General features: G+C 38.9%; 1 protein-coding gene across 5 annotated transcripts in view; it reads left to right on the top strand.

The window, feature by feature from the left end:
* SNAP91 (synaptosome associated protein 91) overlaps positions 1 to 14,905 on the top strand; it is a 129,027-nt gene that overhangs the window by 62,937 nt on the left and 51,185 nt on the right. For all 5 annotated transcript variants that reach the window (XM_024193228.3, XM_024193230.2, XM_024193232.3 and 2 more), the window contains exons 10-14: positions 5,652 to 5,722; positions 6,731 to 6,736; positions 8,231 to 8,258; positions 11,700 to 11,809; positions 13,100 to 13,200. In XM_024193228.3, the coding sequence (XP_024048996.2) occupies positions 5,652 to 5,722; positions 6,731 to 6,736; positions 8,231 to 8,258; positions 11,700 to 11,809; positions 13,100 to 13,200 (316 nt within the window). The remainder of the gene's footprint in view (positions 1 to 5,651; positions 5,723 to 6,730; positions 6,737 to 8,230; positions 8,259 to 11,699; positions 11,810 to 13,099; positions 13,201 to 14,905) is intronic.

Below are 14,905 nucleotides of genomic sequence, written 5' to 3' on the forward strand. Positions count from 1 at the left end.
CAAATACGAGTATCTTAAACTTTAAAACGTGGTAAGGAGCTAAAACTAGAGGCAGAATTTTATTCCTTGAAACTCAAACATGGATCAAACTCCTTACTTAAAGCAACTACAAGTATTAATATGGCATTCCTGTCTTTAACAAGAACCATAACAATATTTGTTAATTAATGTTTTACTTCATGCACAGTAGCATGAAAATTTTCATTAATGAATGCAGAACCGTGTATTCAAATCAAATTTTAACTTATTGCATATCTCAATGCCTGCAAAATGGCACAGAAACTAAAAGCTTTTAATCAAACTGGAGAGCAACTATATAAAAATCTAATGAATTTTTAATAGAATATGTTCACTATTTATAAATCTATATTAAAAGCATCTAAATATTTGGTTCCCTACTATATTCCATACATTGTTTCTTCTGACTGGAAAATATCCCTAGTTTCTTAAAGCTCAGAATTGAAATAAGGCTAAATAAAAGCTTGCATTTAACATTTTTGGCTTGATTTGAGGAAAAATAACTGAAGCCTAAGGAATTCGTGAGGTTTTTATATAATCTAAAATACTGCATTTACAACAAATTTACTTTTTAAATAGTTCAGTTTCCATTTTAGTCTGCTAGAAGCTAAAATTGTTGCATAACTTGAAAACTGCATTAAATGTTTCTTTTTACAGAGTAATAGCTATATGTGGTGTCAGCTTCCAGGATAGCTGCTGCACCACTGGCCCTTCTTGGGGTCTGAGTGCACCCCCATAGATGTCAGGCCTCAGATCTTTATCTCTGAGGGTAGAATTCTGTAATTTTCCTGCTTTTAGACCAGTGTGACAGATTTTCGTTACCAATCTGCCTGAGGCCACAGTTGATCAGGCTGGGGCCACAGGATCTTTTTTGGGAGGAGATGAAGAGACACACTAAGTGTCCTAAATTTTAAAGCTTTTATTGATAAAATAATAAAATAACAGCAGAGCGTGCTGGGAACACTCCCACATCATTCAGGGGAAGAAAGAAAGCGTTAATGCCCCAAGCCCTAACCCACTTTCATACTCTCACACGCACAACCCAGACTGGCCAAGTCGGGGTGTAACATCAGAAGAAGGGGGGGGGGGGAGGAAGGTGGACGGGAGTGCTGTCCTGGGCGCCCAGGCCGTCCAAGGATCCGCTGTGTTCTCAGAGTTGTTTCAGCTCTCAGGAGGGTTTTAAGTCCTGGGCTCCTTGAGGAGGGGGGAGTTTCGTTCAGGGAACTCTGCTCCTGGTGCTTTGGGTTGTGACACCAGGACTTGAGTTATGTCCCCTTGGATACCAACTATGATTACTTCAGCAGGCTCAACTGGGATTTGAATCCTGCTGTTGAGTTCTCTCCGAGAGCTGTGACTAGTAGTTAGTGCACAGGGACCACACTGCTTTCTCAAACAAGTATTGTTCAATATTACCAGTAGGAATAAAGCAGTCTGAGACATGGGGTACAAATAAGAGGCCTGGCCACATGAATCTTGCATTGCGTTTACCTTAGCTGCTCCTGGCCTAGATGCTTAGGTCCCATTTAGAGAGAGGCTGCTTGCCTACAGCTCTTACCTCTTCCCTATTCTGTATCAGCCTCATAGCATGCCGACCACTTCTCCCTCTTCCTTTCTGCCAGGGCCACCTTCTAAGGTCTCTTATTTTTGGGGTCTCAGCTTCTTTCATCTCACTTATGTCTGATGGCACCATTATTTTTGTTAGCTGCTTTAAAGGTGTTTACCAGAAGCTCTTATCTGTCTTTCCTCCTCAGTTCTTTAACCCCTTTATTTACCCCCCCCCCTTGATTTAACTCTATGCACTATCATGCAACTATACAAAACTGAACAGAGAAACAGTCTCACATGATGGTGATAAGATACTAGACACTTCCACACTTTGTCACATGTGGATTATCAAGTCCTTAGGCTAAGAGGTTTTAACTTGGGCTATGGCTGTTACTGAGATCACAGGAAGCACCCAGAAATTGTTACAATGAAATTAATTCTTGAAGTACTTCTGCATATTTGCCCTTATTATTGTGCTACGCTTCTGCAGCCTTCAGGAAAGCAGTGTCCATTGGACTGCATGAGCAGCTTCTGTCTCCGAACATTCAGAACCAATACTAAAAGGGCAGTGTGTCGTGTTTATATTTTAGACCCTGACTGACTAAGCACAGATAGTGCCAGTATTTCTTAATGTAAAACCTTAAAAGTCAGGGTCCCTGATTGATCTTGGATCAGTATCTGGCTCCAAAGATGCCCAAGTCAAGTAAACAGTCACTGAAAAATCAGGTACTAGTTCCTATCTAGTCTGACTGGCATGGCAGGAGCAAACCACTCTGAGGCACTGAAGAAACTTGCATCTAGGCAGAATCCGGTCTGGGCAGGAAACCTCAGGTTGGTACCAAAGGAGTCACCAGAGAGACCTGGATTTTGACAACAAATGTGTTCCAAAACGGGTGTTTAAATTCCACCAGATTCAGATAATCAGTCCCCTAGCACAGTGGTTCTCAACCAGGGGTACATGTTTGAAATTAAAATATTTTTTTTTATTTGAAATTTCTTTGTTTCCAATTTTGATTTGGAGGTTAGCCTTTTAAAAGTTTTTGTTTCATGTCAAATTAAAGTCTTCATTTGAGGTCAAATGAAATTGTTGACTTTGTTTTTGTTTGCCAAACACAAATCATCTGGGGTCTATCTGAAATTTCTTAAATGATTTGTTCAGCTGCTGAACAGAAGAAGCAGTTATTTCCACAGCTCTAATTGAAATACCAGTTATATTTTATGTAAGGTGACATTACCTCTGTGTTCTTAAGGCTCCGTCTACTAGGTCTAGAACGGTTTTAGTGGTATTCCTTAGTGATGTTAATAAATATCTCCCAAAATGTCCTATGTAGAAGATTTACATGTACACAGTGCTACTCTCTCAACTTGGCATCTAGGTTTGATGCTTTGCAGCCCCAAAGAAGGGAAATATAGTGGGTTTTAACTTTTCATAAATACTTCTGTTTCAGTTATTTCCCAACCATGTCTCTTGTTCTTGGATTTTTGCTTCATATAAATTTTAATCTTTCTGGTTCAGGTTCAGGGAGTTGGAAGCTGAGGTGGGCATCTTAGTTGCTAGAAAACATGAGGGATTTTTAATTTTAGTAGCCAGACAAAATATACCAGGTATGCCTGAAGTGGAGAGAGCAGGCTTGTGGCAGCCACCACCAAACTGAATAGAAGATTAGGCTGACTTTGCTAACTCTAGAGAGTCACCTTCTGTGGATATTGCCCAGTCATCTGTGCCAGAGATTATCCCCAGGAATGTGTCATAACTTCTGAATAGCAAATGTTGCCAGCTGCATGCTATTAAGCTTCATATTTAACTGGTTTGGGTGTAGGGTGACCAGATGTCTCGATTTTTATAGGGACAGTCCTGATATTTGGGGCTTTTTCTTATATAGAGGTCTACCCTTCCCATCCCAATTTTTCACAGTTACTATCTGATCACCCTATTTGGGTGTGGCACTATGACCTCACAGGCCTTGGAACTCCTAGTTCTGGAGCCCTATCTATAGTTGTATCAGACAGACTTTTTAAAGTTCACTTGTTTTTAAAATCTAATCTAGCACAAATGCTACAAATAGTATATTTGAAAACTATTAAGTCTCAGGAAGAGACCTGAATATTGTAGTTAGAATATTGAAATATTGATTGGCCGAACACTCAGTGTGCCCAACAAAATACTAAATCCTTCATTATTGTTCCTCTTATCCACAAAAATGGATACCCTATATAACCGAGAATTAGCCTAGAGAGAAATAAATAGGTAAATGGCCAAGTCTGTTACTTTTTAGCAAACCTGGAACTTTTGTGGCTTTCGTTTTTCACTACCAGTGAATTCTAGCAACTTTTTCACTTATTAATGAAGTTACCTGTACTGAGCTATTTGCTTGTGCTTGCATTATTTATTTAAAATGTTAGGGTATGTAAATAGATACAGAACTTTTCAAATCATTAAGACAGCTCAGAGTGTTGCACAACTTGGCCATGTTTGAATGTTAACCCCTTCTCCTCCCCCCGCCCCCCACCTTTGATACTTTTTAATGAAAAAATTAAGTTGTGAAACTAAATGTGCTGTTTCCAATATCTTGTGTTGAGGTTCTTCTGTGTAAGTCTGTCAAGGAATCCTAATGTTAAATACATGTGCACTGGAACACTAAAATTGTGTAGTGAGTAGTTTTATTGAAGACTTGGCTGCAAGAGGGTTCTACTATGCAGCATTACTGTACATCAAATTTGTTGCCTAAAAAAAGTATTAATTTCACATTGATACTGGTGGAAGTCATATCTTATGAAGTTGATTTTAGTCTGGCACTTGAAATTGTCTTCAGTAACACTGTATGTGCATATTGGAAATAATAGCACTGACTTCAAGTATGACAGGTTTTTTTGTTTTGTATTGCTTTTTAAAATTTTCGATGCACGTATTTACACTGAGATATTAAATAACTTATTTATGACAAACATTTTAGGTATTGCTGACAAGAGTTCTGGTTGATCTGAAAATCACTGATAATGAAAATTCCCCTTTTAAAGAATGTACCATTGATGAACCGGTAACCCTGATAAAATATTGCTGCTATCTACTGTTGTAGCTCTCAAGGGCTTCTTGTTCACTCATTGGTCTTATGGAAATCTACTTATCCAGGCACTATTTTTATACTGGAGTAGCTAAGGACACTGAAACTTGTTCTTGCTTTCTTTCCTTTTTATCCACCATTGTAACAGCAACAGCATGCCTGGGTGTTTTACTTGGCTATAAAATCTGGTTATTTAAAGTCTCAAAACACTGAGGATCTTGCATTTAAGAAAAATGAGTGCAGTATTAGTCAAACTTCATTAGACTGAGATTTATTTCATTTTATAAAGTATCTGAAATTGGAATTTTTCTTCTGGCTCCTGAATCTTGATTACCTGTCCTATATATATTCATAAGTGTTCCCCCCCCACACTTTGTTTTTTAAACCAGACTATGTAGTTATTTCATGCTTTTACCTGGAAAGTGTTCAAATTCTAAGCATAGCTTTTTATAATTAATCTGGACGATTTTTTAAGTTACACTTTTCCTTTTAGTGGAAAATACTAGCTGATAAATACAACTCTAACCATTAGCCACAAATGGGAAAAAGTGTCCGTGTTTTAGTTAAAAGCTAATTTAGACTCACTGTATACAACACACCCAATTGATATGAGCATAAATACCTGCGTGGATTTTTTGTTGTTGTTGTAATTTTCACTTAACCTGTGGATGCCTGTGCTGTTGTCAATGTCAAACACATGATCTGGCTGCAAGCATGGTGAGCACATCATGTACATAGGATTCAATAACTGTATAGTAAAGAAAGAGATGGCTATAACTCTGCAAAGAATAAATGTTTCAGAATTGGCTTTTTTATAGAATTGCTTTTTGTCTTTATTGCCAGCATGAAAAACCTTTTTTTCTTTTCTTTACACAATGGAGTGGAATTGGGGTTATAGCATGAGTATGCAAACTGGTTTTATTTTTAGCAGAAGATGATTTAAATTGCCCTGATAACCTTAAGGCTCCCATCATTTAGTGTGTTTAAAGAAAAAAATGTGCACCTTTTTTTATGTTCACTTTCTAGGCTCCCAGCAGTCTTATGGAGACCCTTGAACAACATCTAAACACGTTGGAAGGGAAAAAACCTGGGAACAGGTAAAATGATGCAATTACATGTGTAGAACTAGATTAAAAATTCATCAAGCCAAAAATAGAAGCCCCTCCAGGCCAGAGGGGCCACCCAGCATCCAGAGCTTCCCCTTTTGCTTCTTATTGAAAGAAGCGGTGGCTCTTGGTTCCAGCTCGCTTCTCTCCTAGAGCAACACTTGGATACTAGCCATCTTTAATTCTTCAGGCTGTGTTGATTGTTTCAGAGCTGCCACATTTAAGTTCTTTGCAAGACCGCTGAAGAGAGAAAGTGGTCTGTGTATCACTGTTCTCTGCTGGAACTTCCAGGGAAGTAGGGGAAGCATAGTGATGTGAGACTCCATTTGCCCACGGGGAGTATAGCAGCATCACACTGTGTTCATCCCAGTATTTGCTGTTCCTCTAATTTATACTGGGTCTGCTTCCCCATACTGGACTTTAAACGCTGCTTGAGATTTTATTTTTTTCACACCATTATGACCATACAAGCAATGCCTTTTTACAGCTATTTTAAGATTTCCCTGTGTTTTATATCTGAAACAAGTATAACCTATACAAATGTAATTCTGCTTTGTTTTGACACCAACTAATTAAACATAAATATTGAAGACAGCCCGCACTTATGTCATTCATGATTCACTTTTCAGAACAGACTAAACCTATTATTTAGCTAGCATCATTGACTTCTCAGATGTTTTTTCTGTTTACAAGCGCTGCTTAATGGAGTTCTTAATTTTACCCCCAAAAAACTGTGTATACACTGCAACATAATGGAATCCACTTAACTTGTATTGCTTTTGTACAAGGACCATTTTGAGGAAGAATAAGTTGGTTCTTCACCGTTACTTTATTTGCTGTAAAAATTCTATTTGCTGGGCAGATTTTTCTAATCGTCTTGCAGCCTCTTATCTAGATGTTTATCTTAACTGTTCACTTTTTTGAGGAAAAAAGTTAAAGTGCACTTAACCTATGCATTCTTTCTTTTCTTTCTGTATATCTGTTTGCCGTGCAATTTAGTGAAGGGTAAGTTTTTAAATACTCTTGTTTGCATGCATATTTAAGTGCTCATCTTATTGAGGAGATTGACTGATTAAATCTTGCCAGTTTCTAGTTTCTATGATTAAGTTGCTTTTTCATGAGCTTCGTATATATTTGTGTTCGCTGATATTTGCAACTAATCAAGGAATATTTGCTTTCTCGTGCACGAAGAGGAATATCTAATAGTGTATTTCAGAACTAGTTGTCTTAACTACAAAATTTAAATACATGAAAAATTATCTGATCAATTTCACAACTGGGAATGTACCCAGAAGTTAAACTGGTACAAAAAATTGACTATCAGATTAGTAAAAAAGCTTAGCCTAGAAGTGAGAAAATTGACTGACTCAAACTATTTAGAGAGACAAGTGGATGAAGTAATATCTTTTTATTGGACCAGTTTCTGTTGGTGAAAGACACACTCTTGGGCTTACACAGAGCTCTTCTTCAGGTTTTTTACCCAGCTGAAGTTAAGTGAAAGCAGCAATCAGTGACACAATAACACTTTTTAAAACAAACAAACAACTATCTGTGGGTAAGAAAATGCACAGCTAGGGCACTCAAATAGCCTTAACTCTGCCTAGTAGTGACAGCAAGAGGTAGGAAAGCCCGAATACGTCTTTCCTGAGTTTAATCTAGGACCAGAAATATTAAAATGCCTTAATTAAAACTGGTTATTGCATGATGTCACCACAGGGCAGATTTTAGTCTAGGAGTCCTAACTATTCATTGCCATATCTTTGCATATTTGGGCTTCTTTTCAGTATAATCTTAGATATGAATTTCCTGGGTTTGTAATGTTTTGTTTTATGTTAAATACAATAGCCCTGTAACACTTTAATGTTAAATCACTGGTATGTATGCCTTAATGCCACCTTACCATAGAGCTATATATTTCAGGCATAACTGTCAAGAGCGAAGGCATAGCTGATCTTGGCTTTTGTAGCTTTCTGGCAGCTTAAAAATAAGTGGATTTGACCCGCTGAAGAGTCTTCCTGTTCCATAGTGACTCATATGCCAACCCTTCCCAGCCACCAATACAGGGGGCATGGCTGGGAAAGAGGTAAGGCCAGGCCACCACTTCACTCCAGTAATCCCCAGCTTTCATGGGGCCAAAAGCAGACTTGTAAGTTGCTGCCTTACTTACAGTTCTTGTGTAAAGTACATCGGGTCTGAACTGTAAGATTTGGCCCAGGGTGTCAAATGCCACAGACAGTACTAAACATAGGCATTAGTATTTCACTGCTTAAAACTTCTCTTTATTTCCTAAAATGACAGACTTCAAGTTAAACTACAGCATGTATTGGTTTTGAAATGGCTTTTAGACAAGTCCAGCATACTTGTTTGTAATCTCTTTGGTTAAATCATTTTTTAATGAGACCTTTAAAAACTATTTTAATACCATTCTGATGTTTCTTCAGCATGCTTTCCTAAAATGTACTTAACTTGAAAATCTTCATTATCTTCTCTTCTTTTTAGATCTGGTGCTCCTTCTCCCTTGAGCAAGGTAAATATTAATAGCTTATGTACTAATTAAGATTGATTTTGCTCTCAGTCAGCATATGCTTTTAAACTACCATTAGAGTTAAAAGTGCTTAAGAAAAATTCTTTATTTGGGTCTGTGTGACTTCCCGCCTCGCCCCCCCCCCCCCCCCCCCCCCAAAAAAACCCCCCCCATCCCCCAAGCTCTAGGCAAACCACCGTCAGTTTAAAAAAAAAAAGGGGGGGGGGTGTATGTGTGGACGCGAACAATTAAACCACTGTAAAACAGGGATTGGAGACCTGCTCTTGAATTTTAAGCTGCTAACTCATGGTGGCTGAGAATGCTCTTGAAAGAATGTTGAACTGCCTTGCCAGGAGATGGCAATCAAGTGCTATATGGAGGCATAACGGATGTCCACACCTTCAACTTGGCCTTTCCCATTTCCCAGTGAGAAGCTGACTCTGTGGCATGTCAGCTTCTGTCCCCTACATCTTTTTCTCTAGTGGTATATTTACTGTGAGGAGACTGCCTTTTTGAGTTCTCCTCTGTTTGATTTGCCATCCCCTATTTGGCTGTTTTCAGATCACTGTTTTCCGCCCCCCCCCCCCCATGTCTCCATACTTTTGTTATAGAAATTCTAATACCAAGCAGCATCCAGCCTTATCCTAATGACCTTAAAGGACATGAGCACCTCCTCTCTCTTAGGCCTGGTCACATCAGCTCAGAGGACAGGGTCTCTGCAAATGTTTGGCATCAGTCTGTCAGTGCCCAGGAAACATGATTCAAGTCATTCATTCATACACTGAAATCATTCTGTAGATCAAACTTGTATGCACTAAAGGCTTCCACGAAGACAGAGGGATCAAATAGTCACCTCACTAGGAGTAAGGTGGCTATTGTGAATTTTCAGATGTGCAAGGTGTTTCAACAGCTTTTAATGCCTACTTCTTCAAGGAATATAGTAGTAATACCTACCTCTTCTATAGCCTTTTCATCCATAGATCTCAAAGTGCTTTACAAAGGAGTGCTTTACAAAGGAGGTCAGTATCCCTATCTTACAGATGGGGAAACTTAGGCACAAAGAGGTAAAGTGACTTGCCTAGTGTACCCAGCAAGCCAGAGCACTATGAGCCCCCCTCTCCCTCCCATGGTTAGTTTTTCCTGTGTGCTGCTGCCTTGTTGACTTCACATTTCTTCAATGCGTTCATATGTAAATAGGCATCCAGTTTAGCTTTCAATGCTTCGTGTACATCCAAGAGAGGTGAATAAACATTATATGTCTGCCAGAAAACCTGTTTCTCCGCCTCTGCTGATGACTCGTACCTTGACACAGACTCTAAGGACGTATTTTCGTTGTTTATGTGCGTAACTCTTTACAAAGTATCTGTAGGTACATTTCACAATGATACTAAAAACCAGTGTGACCCCAGCTTTTATTTAAGACCTCACATGGCGTTCTGTGGTGAACCAGAATGTACATACAAGAATTGGGACTTTCCTGTAACCCCCTTGCCTGCTGGCATTAAGGAGCTATTGGGTTACAACCGTGTACTATTGTGTTCAGTCTTCATTACTTGTGGTTGCAGAATACAATAACAACAAGCCCCAGTCAAGGGGATGCATGACTGTGTCCCAGACAGTAATTCCAGATTATTCTGATGGGAAGATCTTTAGTCCTTTTAAGTACCTACACTGCTAACCGCTGGACTGACTTCTGCAAGGTGAATTACTGAGTGAAGAACTGAAGAGTGGCCCGAGTCTTTGATTCTGTTACTCTGAATAGGTGGTTGTAGTTACAATTGATAAATGCAGCAGTCTTGAAACCTACTTTCATGGTGTAGCTTAATGTTTGCAATTTGTCAAATGAGGGCAGCTTCCTCAAAAGTGACTTCTTGTAGGGGTGCACAACTGAGAACTATGGGCTTCCCTGACAGTACATTAGTAATAAGAGAATCTGCTATATGACCACAGAGAGGTTAACAAAGCTATAGTTAGGTTTTTGGTCTGTTCTCACAGCATTAGTTATATTTTGATACCAGATAGCGTTACAACACATCAGTAATAGTTTAAATATTTAAAAGGAACTGCTGCTGGTATAAAGCTTTTCAAATTGCCCATAAAATCCTGCAGAGCAGCTCTGTGGGAGTCGAAGGTTTTGGTGCTGACACTTCATTTTACACACAACTTGACTTATTTTTGAGATGGAGCTGACTATTTATTGTACCCTCCCCCACATTCTTGCATTATCCATTATGTAGGATTTAATCTAAACCTCTCTCTCACCATTTGGAAGCTTGTTCCTGAATCATGCTGATTTCTCTACCCTCTAACTTTCAGACTGAGGAGGAGGCACAGTATCTTCATTCCTAATTTCCTTCTCCAGCCCCATAAACTGGATTACCATTTTTACCATGAGTATACTTACCCACTTCCTAAATAACCCCAAATCCCTTACATGTTTTCTTGCTGTTCTGCTTTTAATACTCGTATGAAAGGGTAATATCTCTCTCTTCCCACAGGAAGTCTCACTTCAAAATTCTTAAACATCACCCACGTATTTTCTTTTAAACTGCTTTATCAAGCTTCTCAGGTTGGAGGGTATGCAGTGGAAAGTAGTGATGTACAAACGTGCAAACATGGCTAGTACAAAGAAAGAAGCCACATAATATCTATATTTTTTTTATAGCTGACCATTTTTTCTTTTCTCAATTTCACTGAAACTAAATGCATAGGGTGAATAACTTGCATCTCCAAAAAAAGAGAAAAGTTGGGATTTGAGCCTTTGGAAAGGCAGGATTTAAGAAGCTTACCCAGTGACCAGACATTTCCCATGCAAGTAAAAGATCCCATAAACCAGGGGTAGGCAACCTATGGCACACGTGCTGAAGGCAGCACGCGAGCTGATTTTCAGTGGCACTCACACTGCCTGGGTCCTGGCCACCGGTCTGGGGGGCTCTACAAGTTAATTTTAAATGAAGCTTCTTAAACATTTTTAAAACCTTATTTACTTTACATACAACAATAGTTTAGTTACGGTATATATTATAGACTTAAACCTTCTAAAAACGTTAAAATGTATTACTGGCACGTGAAACCTTAAATTAGAGTGAATAAATGAAGACCCGGCACACCGCTTCTGAAAGGTTGCCGACCCCTGCCATAAACAGAGCACACAATTAGTTAAGTAGCGTTCTCTACTTGTGTGGTTTTTTTCAAATTTGCTAGTCCATTAAAGCATTTCTTATTTAAGAATATTTGTGCTGTTCAGCCTTTGAAGGAAAAGGAAGTGCACTCTGTATGGAGACTTGATTTCCTTGTGTTGTCCCCAGATTAATTTTTATTCACTAGAAAATTTTATTTTTGTATTAGAGGTAATATTAGTTTGTAAGGTAGACTATGCTAGTCTATATATTGATGATGGAACTACTTTTTTGAGTGCTATGTATTTTGACTTTTTGTCTCCAGTCTTCTCCAGCCACAACTGTTACATCTCCTAATTCTACCCCAGCAAAAAGTATTGATACCTCTCCACCAGTTGATCTCTTTGCAACTTCATCTACAGCAGCTCCAGTCAGGTGAGTTCTGCAATATCTTAATTGTGAACTGTTTTCATGTATTGCCAGAGACCCTTTCCCCATTTCACATTGTGGATTTTAAAAGCTAACCATGTTCCATAGTTCTGAGAAATGCTGTGCCTTCTATACAAATTCCAGATCTCTGGAGTATACCAGTTACAGCTCTACAGTTTGTCACTGGACTCAGTCACAATTTTTAGTTTACTTAACACTGAATGCATAGCATATTTGTGGAATGGTATAGCATTACAGCTGTACAAACACTAGATTTATATGACTAATTCCAAGAAAACTGAAATTAGTTCCATAGCTACTTTGGGCAGTATCCAATATCACAACCGTTAAGCACTGCTACTTCATATAAACAAACAAGTTCTGTTTGACTAGAATCATAGCATATCAGTGTTGGAAGGGACCTCAGGAGGTCATCTAGTCCAACCCCCTGCTCAAAGCAGGGCCAATCTCCAGACAGATTTTTGCCCCTGATCCCTAAATGGCTCCCTCAAGGATTGAACTCACAACCCTCTGTTTAGCAGGCCAATGCTCAAGTCACTGAGCTATCCCTCCCCCATATATATATGTTAATGGAAATAGTGTTAATTTATTGATTTTTATTTCTACTTTAACCTTAAATTAGTTATCTTCACATCTAAATAGACATGATGAACCAAAATTAACGTACTTTTTCACTTCATTCTTTTGAAGGGTGACGTACTGAAATGTGACTAGTTTGTGATACAGTTCTAAAATGAGCCCTTCATATGAACTTTTTTCCTGTTGCCTGTTCAGTACCTGGTGCATAGGTCTATAGTTTTCTGACCTAGTGGACAAAAATATTTTGGAAGATAGTTGCTGTGACTGAAAACAGAGCTCCATTCCCATTGGTCCTAAAAGGGTTTTGATTTTCCTTTTAGAAATTCTGCAGTAGTATTTCCTCTATTGTGCTTTGTCCTACAGTATCATTGCAGTTCAGTTGTGTCCTCTGGAGACACAGAACAGTATCAGTGTCCAGTAATATAAATAAGTGGTTAGGAACAACGATGTCCTCTCTCCAGGTGCTGAATACCTTCAGCATTTATTGAGCTAAATTCGTGTTTAAAGGCATTTAGTAGCTTCTGAAGGATTAGGTTCTGATCCAGAAAAATATTTGCTTTACAGTGGTTTGACAGATTTACACTCCAGTGTAACCTGAAACAGCTTTTACTTTGCAGAATTATACAAATGCCTGTAATCCTACAGATTTGGTTTTTCTTTTTCTCCCCCCCCCCCCTCCCCCTCCCCCCCCAATAGCACTTCCAAACCATCCAGTGATCTTCTAGATCTTCAGCCAGATTTCACATCTACTGGGCAAGCAGCTCCAACTGCTCCAGCCGGAGCAACTTCATGGGGAGGTAAAGTACCTGTTTGTTTTACTCACTTTTCCTTTTAATCTCACTCTTAGATTGGCAGCTGAACTGAAACTTGACTTTCCCTACTGTTATGAAAAGAACAAACCATGTTCCGAACTCACTCACTAGCCTCAGCTGACAAGTCAGTGGAACTCAGGCTGTAGGCTCTTTGCAGTGAAGAATCTTCTAGGAGTGGATGTGCACATCCTATAGGGGAGCCAGAGTGTGTAGCCCAGAGAGTGGGAGGGAACAGCTGGGAAGGAGATGGTGGGGTCGGGGAGCCTGGAACAGCCTGGTGGTGTGCTGATAGGGATGGGGCACAAAAGACCAGTGTTCTAATCTATACCAGTGGCTCTGCTCGTGACTTGATATGTGACTGGGGGTAAGTCACTTAACAGTTTTCCCTGCAGGCAAGTGAGATCTGTAGAAGAAAGGCACCATGAAAATTCTAAAATATTGGCACTATTACTTCTTGGATTTCTTAATCTGCCCTTGCTCAGTGAGTGGTGATATTTTTAGTTGGCCTGTAAGTGTATTAACAATCCTAGGAGTCCTAAATGTTGAAAACACTATTTCCTGAAATACTTCCAGGTGAACAAAACTGCTGATGGTAACAGCCATATCTGCATAGCCATGGTATGCAAAATCCTAAAAAATTTCAGTTTGGGCTAATGCTACTCTATATCCGAAACATTTCATGGACTCAAATTCTCTCTCTGAAACTTCTAAGGAAGAAAAGGCAACTTGGGCAATGTATTTATATATCTGGTCTGTATTTGCTCTGATTTTTGAACTCTTAGAGCAGCAACTCTTGTGGATCTTTTAGCTCTAAAATTTTCCATACTAACCACTATTTTCAAAGATCTTAAGGCGAGAAAAGAAAACTATGATCAATTCGCCTAACCTTCTTTCTACATAATATATGCTGTAGAATGTCACCTAGTTATTCCTGCACGAAGCTTATAACTTCTGGTTAAGCTAGAGCATCTCCTTTTTAAAGACATCAAATCCTGATCCAAAGACTTTGAGTGATGGAGAATCCGCCACATCACTACATAAGTTGTTCCAGTGGTTAATTCCCCTCTGTGTTAAAGATATAACAAGATACAGTGGTTGGGAGCCAGAGCTAGACAAATTCACGATTGTCCCTTCTATGTAGATACTTACAGACCATGATCAAGTTACCTCTTAATCTTCTCTTGGATAACCTGCATAGATGAAGCTTTTTTCATCTTCTTTGGTAAAGCTAGCTTTCTAAACTTTTTTCCAATGTGTCCACTTTCTTTTTAAAGCATGGATAACAGAACTGCACACAGTATTCCAGTAATAATCTTAATACCATCTATAGGAGGTAATAATACCTCCTTACTTCTCAATATTCCCTCTTGTACATCCAAGGGATGCGTTTCCTCTTAGCCATTGCATTGCACTGGAGCTCAGGCTTAGTTGGCTATCCACTATGACCATAAGTCCTTTTCTGTATTCTGAATATATTTGTCCCTTCTCCAAGCCCTATAAGTGTGACCTACATTCCTAGAATGGTTCCTAGAAGTATGACCTTGCATTAACTATGTTAAAATGTATGTTCAAGTGAGTCCAGCTTACCATGCATTCGAATTCAGTGTATAGAACTGAGTTGTCCATGTTGTCTGCTCCACAATTTTTATCTGCGGATTTTATTGGCAATTATCAATTTTCTGGAAGAAAA

Source organism: Terrapene carolina, unplaced genomic scaffold (assembly GCF_002925995.2).
Source record: "Terrapene carolina triunguis isolate 2854851 unplaced genomic scaffold, T_m_triunguis-2.0 Scaffold42, whole genome shotgun sequence".
In the NCBI taxonomy this organism is placed as follows: Eukaryota; Metazoa; Chordata; order Testudines; family Emydidae; genus Terrapene; species Terrapene triunguis.